Genomic DNA, 6442 nt, shown 5'->3' on the forward strand with positions numbered 1-6442 from the left:
ATGTTTAGGCCAGCGTCTTAAATACGCCATTTAAGAGCCACCCTAATATTTAACATTTGAACATAAGACAACAGTTAACTGCTTTCTATTGTCGAACGCTAGTTATGTTAAAATTTCCCTCGCTTAAAAAGCCGTTCGAAAGGCTAACGTGATTAAAAAGAAAAGGAACGGATTTTACTTGCTTACCGAATATCCATTTGAGTAGACGTCTTGCAGCCACCAATTTTCATCGCCTCATCCAGCTACATATATATATATGGGGTGGCCTGAAATACAATTTACATCGGTGCGAACTTGAAGCTGGGCCATTACCCATTTGCGGCACATCCGAAAACTGCGCTCTTAACCATCTTTGCCCGATGAACACAATAATTATATCATTCTATCTTGAAGTGACAAGAATTTGTTGGAATCTATTAAATTTTGACAAATTTATGGGCATTTAAAAAAAATTCTCACTGTCAGTTCGAATAATCGATTTTTGCCTGAAAACCAAAATCGCGTTTAATTCGGCCGAAAATTTTTTCCGAGCCAAAAGAAAAAATACGTGTCTCATTATTTGGACCAACAAACAATGTATTTGAGTTCGGCCGAAATTAAAAATCATGCTCGTACCTGACCGGTTGTCTGGAAATGGAAAGCATCATGTAATTAATTGATAGAAAAATATTTTCTATTAAAAAAAAATTATTATAATTGTCAATAGCATTTTCAATCTTGATAATTTATCAAGAAAATAGATTTAAACTTCTGTGCTAGAACTGGGAGTTCTTGATAAATAATCAAAAATTGACAAATCATAAAAATATTGAATTTATTAAGTGCACAGAACCGGGCTGTAAGTATATACATATTTGTTATGAAATATAGCAGTGTTATTCAGTATATTTTTTTCTCACTGATGAAGTGAAGATTTGGTAACTTTTGGTAACTTTTCTTAGGAAAAAAATGTTGGCGAGTGGCAACCATGGTGCCAACGACCGCACGCGGACACTCCAATCATTAATTGATTCCGCTGGCTGTTTGACCGAATTATAGAACTTACAACGTTCTGTAAATCCTGATGCTGATGGTTTAAAATGCCTTTGCATAACTTCCACACATTTACTTAAGCTTGTGATGGGATCTTCAATCTTTAGCGGATTTAATAAATTCTGTAATAACTCGTACGATTGTTGCGTTAATGCTGTGAGCAAAATTGCTTTCTTCTTGAGATCATTTGTAATCTCGTTAGCGATAAAGAATTGATCCATTTGTGTTTTAAATACACTCCAAACACCATCGGTTTGGTCGAACTGTGGCATTGTTCCCAAAATTTGCGCCATTCTGCGTTTAGATTTATCCTTGTCGCCACTATAATGTATTACTGTAGGCAGTAGTTGAACGACTAACAACGCACCTAGTGTCTGTCAAGCTACTCGTTATATGTCCTTAGGCGAGTTAACAGTGCTGCATCTTAGTCGGCGAAGTTGCTAGCCGTGTGTATAAGAGTCAGCAGTGTTGCTTCTAGACTGACAACTATTAAACATATTACACCTTAAACTGTACTGTAAAATGTAAGAAGAAAATAATTTAATTATAGTTGACATGTTTCAGATAATGTTTGATATGTCTAAAAAATTAATACAACAAAAAGATCAATCGTTTTACGGGCATATCGTCGTGTCGTTGCGTACCAGTTGCGATAACAAAATGGAGCTTAAATTATTTAAAAAGAAGGCTAGCATTTTTTTTTCGTGGGTTGTTAGTTATCTCGAAAATAAATAACAGTTTAAAAACGACAAATTTTCCTTTAACTTACTAGTTGAAAAAAGTAATTTAAGCCATGAGGAAATATAGATGAAGTCCTTAAATAGTGGTACTTTTCCACAGTTTGAAAAAATATGTAATTTAGTTTTTTTCAATACCACACTCAAACAAAGCAACGCTGAGAGGATCTATATAGTTTGCTTCCTGGCGGAAAGAGAGGAATCGGCTCCTAATTAAAATGTTTTAAAGTGAGCTTCAAATTAAAAGTAATTTTAAAATGAAATGTATTGAATTCTTTGACTGTTTAAACGCTGAAAATGGAAATTATCTCATTATTATTATTATTAAAAAATTTCATAAATATAAAACAATTTATTGGATTATGAGTTCAATGATGTATACTTTCATGTTAAAATGAATTAAAATTTTTCTTTTTTATGAACTATATTTTATTTACTGTATACCAAAATATCAAAAACAAGTTCTCCGGCGTTTTAAAGCATTATCTGTTACTTACATTCATAATTTTCCTTTTAATAAAAATGTACTGAAAAGTACTGATTTTTTAAGCAGGAGGAAGTCGAACGTACTGATTTTGCCCATAAAAAATCTGGCAACCCTACGGGTGAACAGTGTAAATATTACAATTTGTTAGACAGGTGGAAACCCTATTCAAAAAAATAAAAACTTATTTCATATCTAGAGGCCAAGCCCTTTCGTTTGACACCTCATTTTTGAAAATCATGCGAAGGATGTAAATATTATACTTTTGTAGACAGGCGGAAACTCTATTCAAAAAATAAACCCTTATTGTACGTCTTCAGGTCCAGCCCTTTCATTTGACACCTTATTTTTTTAATCCAACGAACCGTGCAGATTTTATAATTTTTAAAAAGGTGGCAATCCTATTCAAAAAATAAAAACTTATTTCTATCTAAAGGCCAAGCACTTTCATTTAACACCTCATTTTTGAAAATCTAATGAACGGTGCAAATCTTATGCAATTAACAAAATTACCTTCGCATAGAATAGTATCTCTAGCCACACCAACTTTCCACGACGAATAAGTTCCAACTAAAGGAATAAAACAACTAAAAACTAATAGTGTGATGTGTAAAGTAAATATATATATATAAAAATAAAGATATTAAGTGGCTGCTTTAAGGCAGAATAAGAGTAATCAGTGTACGTATATTTCGGAAATTTGCAACAAATACCATATTTCCAACCGACATTATAGTTAAATTAGTGCACAGATTTAGTAAGTTAAATTATTGTAATAAGACGTGAACTGTTGTCTACAAGTTTGTGTAAAAGGTTTTTGATTCGATTCACGCGTTTGGGCACAGCAACCCAAAATCGTTGTACAAATTCATAAACCGTACCCTAACGCTGAGTCCACACGCAACATTTACATCATAAAACTATTGGCGCGTATTCATAGTCCAGCAACTAAGTCGAAACTAACAAAGTTGCAACTTAAATTTAAGTACCAACTTAAGATTTACCTCTATTCATAGTTGCATTTCAGACTTCTACTAATTAGTTTCGACTTAGTTTACGATATAGCAAAACGAGTGTGAAAATGTATCGATTTTTCTTTACGATAGTTTGGAAATATTATATTTTTATTAAATAATGTCAAGTTTGATCATCCGTTTATGTAATTTTTATTTTCATTGCATGATTATGCAAAAGAATATGGTATCATTTTCATGTTAATTGTGTGAAATAGCCAGAACAACCGCAGTGATGTGAAGTCGATGTTTATCGAAAGCATGCTGTGAAACATACAAATAGTAGATATCTAAATGTTATGCACAAATTTACTTTGAAAGAACTAGCGTGAAACTGACTTATTATTTGAGAATTTATCTAAATTATTCGAATTATAAAATTGTGATGTAGCTTTATTCGAATTGTAATACACATTTAATTCCATCTTCCGATTAAAATGGATCGATCTTTGTAAATTTTAATTGGAGATTATTCAATATTATCAAAATCACCCTCTACCAACTTAATTTTTACATATTTCGTCGGTTTTCCCTTAATTTGATAAAATACTTCTTCCTACTTACGACTTAGTTGCAGCTGCAGCCGAAACTAAATTTTAAGTTGGTACTTAGCCAGAAAAGTCGAAACTAAGGCGACCATGAATAGCTTTAGTTGTGACTTAGAATAGTTTCGACTTAGTTGAGTACTAAATATGACTATGAATATGTGCCATTGAATTTTAAACGTGGAATTATGGAATATATGTTAGCATTTTCCTATTGCTGTTTTCCCGTATGCAACCGCCTTACTCGATGGCAACCCTGCCTATCACACTTCTTTTTCTTTCCTTTCTCCTCTACTTCTTTCAATTCCTTTTCGCCTCCAGCACATAATTCTATTGTGAATGTGAACATAACACTTCATTTCCTCTGCGAACATTCGAGATAGAAGCACGCCATCTAAATTGTGTTTTTTACAATCTGATAATAAATAAATAATAAAAAAAATTGCGTTACAGCTTCAGGTGTGGGGTACAAGTACCCATTTAGTTAAATAAAGTTAATAAAATCGAATATGCCACAACGGTTAACAAAACAATTTCTAGTCGACGCTCTAATGGCGGCTAGTGTGGGTTTTCCCGCGACGGCTACGGTGGCGCAATTAAAGCATTTATACGCCGAACACTACACAAATGAGGCGCTCAATGAGGTGGACGACGACAACATATCCGACTTGGATGAGGGAGTAGCTCCAGACAACGGTGCCACCATAATCGACGCCACGCGCTATGATCAGGTACGAGATTCTCAAAATACGGTTACCGAAAATACCGTTGGCGAATGCCGTGACGCCGGCGCAAGCGCCCCTGCCGCTAACCTAAATAACGTTGCTGAATACACCGTTCGCGAACGTCGTGACGCCTCTAGCCTTGCCGCCGGCGCTAAAAATGCTGCTAAAATCCCCGCCGCTGACGATATTACTGCCAATGCCGATATTACCGCCAATGCCGAAAATGCTGCCTCCGTAAACCTTCTTGCCTATAGCTATACCAGCGACAAAACTTCCGCTGCCGCTAACAACACGGCATCCAGCCCTACGAATGCCGGTGACGACTACGTCGCTGATAATTTTGACCAGCAGATTACGGAATTAAGAAGCGCGAAATATTGGAGCTACAATGTCAAATAAATGAGCTGAAAACTACTATTGCCAAACCAAGTGCTTGTAGAGCCTCATTCGCAGGCATTGAGCACGCAGTTCCAAAATTTAGTGGTGATAGCTCCGCACAATCACTTCAACACTTCTACGACGATTTCGAGGAAATAATGCGTACGGTTAATGCGGACGATCAGCTTAAATTGTTAAGCTTACGTCGCTCATTACATGGAATAGCACGAGTGTTCTTAACGACGACATCTGCACTCAACTATCATGATTTGAGGAAGGCAGTTATAGATGAGTTCGACAGTGCAGTTACTCGCCACGACGTCTACAGAATGTTGAGCGAAAGGAAGTGGAAGCCCCAAGATGAATCACTGCACTGTTACATATTGACTATGCAGGCTCTGGCGAAACGTGGATGTGTCCAGGAAACTGACGTCATCGGATTGATCTTTGATGGGATCGGGAATAAAATAAACAATATAAATTTACTTATGCCAGCACAATCACTGGACGAGCTGAAGAGGCTAGTGAATCGCTACTATTCCAAATACCTCAAGCCAAATTTTCATACTGTTCGACGTATGATGCCTGCCGCTGCCGCAAAGCAACCAGCCGTTCCCGTCAAGCCGTCAGCCGCTGATAAGCTTACTGCCGAGTCTGGAGAAAACAGCCAGCCACTATGCTTCAACTGCTATAAGAGGGGTCACATAAAGCCAATCTGCCCGTATCCGATGCGTCCGAATGGGTCCTGCTTCCGGTGCTGGAAGATGGGTCACGACCATCATTCATGCACCAATCCACGGAAAATTTTGAAGCCCATTGCCGACCAACCAGTTGCTGCCGTTTACGAAGACGACCTCGCCGAGCTGGAATCGTTCAATTTTGTAAGTATTGCTTTTGAGACCAATCCACAAGAGAGTGCGAACTTTAATAAATTCATTTCCCTTTTTGATACCGGTAGTCCAACTAGCTTTATGAAGCAATCGTGTGTGCCGAATAATTGCCAAATTTTAAGAGGACCACAACAAAATTACCGCAGCATTGGTGTATTAAAACTAAAAATATTGGGTCAAGTCCTTTGTTCTGTGAAATTTAAAAATGAAGTAACAAATATCAAAATAAATATCTTGCCAGAAAATGAAATGTTAGTACCTGTTATTTTTGGACGAGACTTTTTGAAGCAGTTTAACATACGCTTAGCTAAAATAAAACGTAAATATACGAAAGACAATTTATTGATACATAAGAACACTCTTTGCATTCCCTTGTCGAATGACCTGGTCGAAATCTTNTACAAAAATGTTTCTTTCCGCAAATGTTTTTTACCGTTTTGATAATTTTTCTTAAATTCGGGAATATGATTCGGAATATGGTACCATTCTTTACACTTTCCAAACTATATATTATACATACATATTTACCACGAATAAGAAGCCAATAATATTCAGAATTCATATAATGAAATTACGCTTGGTACCTTCCTTTTATCTGTCTGTATATCAATGTCCGCAACTGTATTTATAAAATCATA

At 36.0% G+C, this 6442-nt stretch overlaps 1 protein-coding gene across 1 annotated transcript; it reads left to right on the forward strand.

The window, feature by feature from the left end:
* The first annotated feature begins 5056 nt into the window (after positions 1 to 5056).
* LOC108362041 (uncharacterized) lies at positions 5057 to 5954 on the forward strand. Its single transcript, XM_017614872.1, has 2 exons — positions 5057 to 5795; positions 5873 to 5954. The coding sequence occupies exons 1-2, from the start codon at positions 5073 to 5075 to the stop codon at positions 5879 to 5881; spliced, it is 732 nt and encodes a 243-aa protein (XP_017470361.1). The 5' UTR covers positions 5057 to 5072; the 3' UTR covers positions 5882 to 5954.
* Positions 5955 to 6442: the final 488 nt, after the last annotated feature.

This window comes from Rhagoletis zephyria, unplaced genomic scaffold, assembly GCF_001687245.7.
Source record: "Rhagoletis zephyria isolate East Lansing unplaced genomic scaffold, Rhagoletis_zephyria_1.1 Rzeph_scaffold_00914, whole genome shotgun sequence".
Classification (NCBI taxonomy): Eukaryota; Metazoa; Arthropoda; class Insecta; order Diptera; family Tephritidae; genus Rhagoletis; species Rhagoletis zephyria.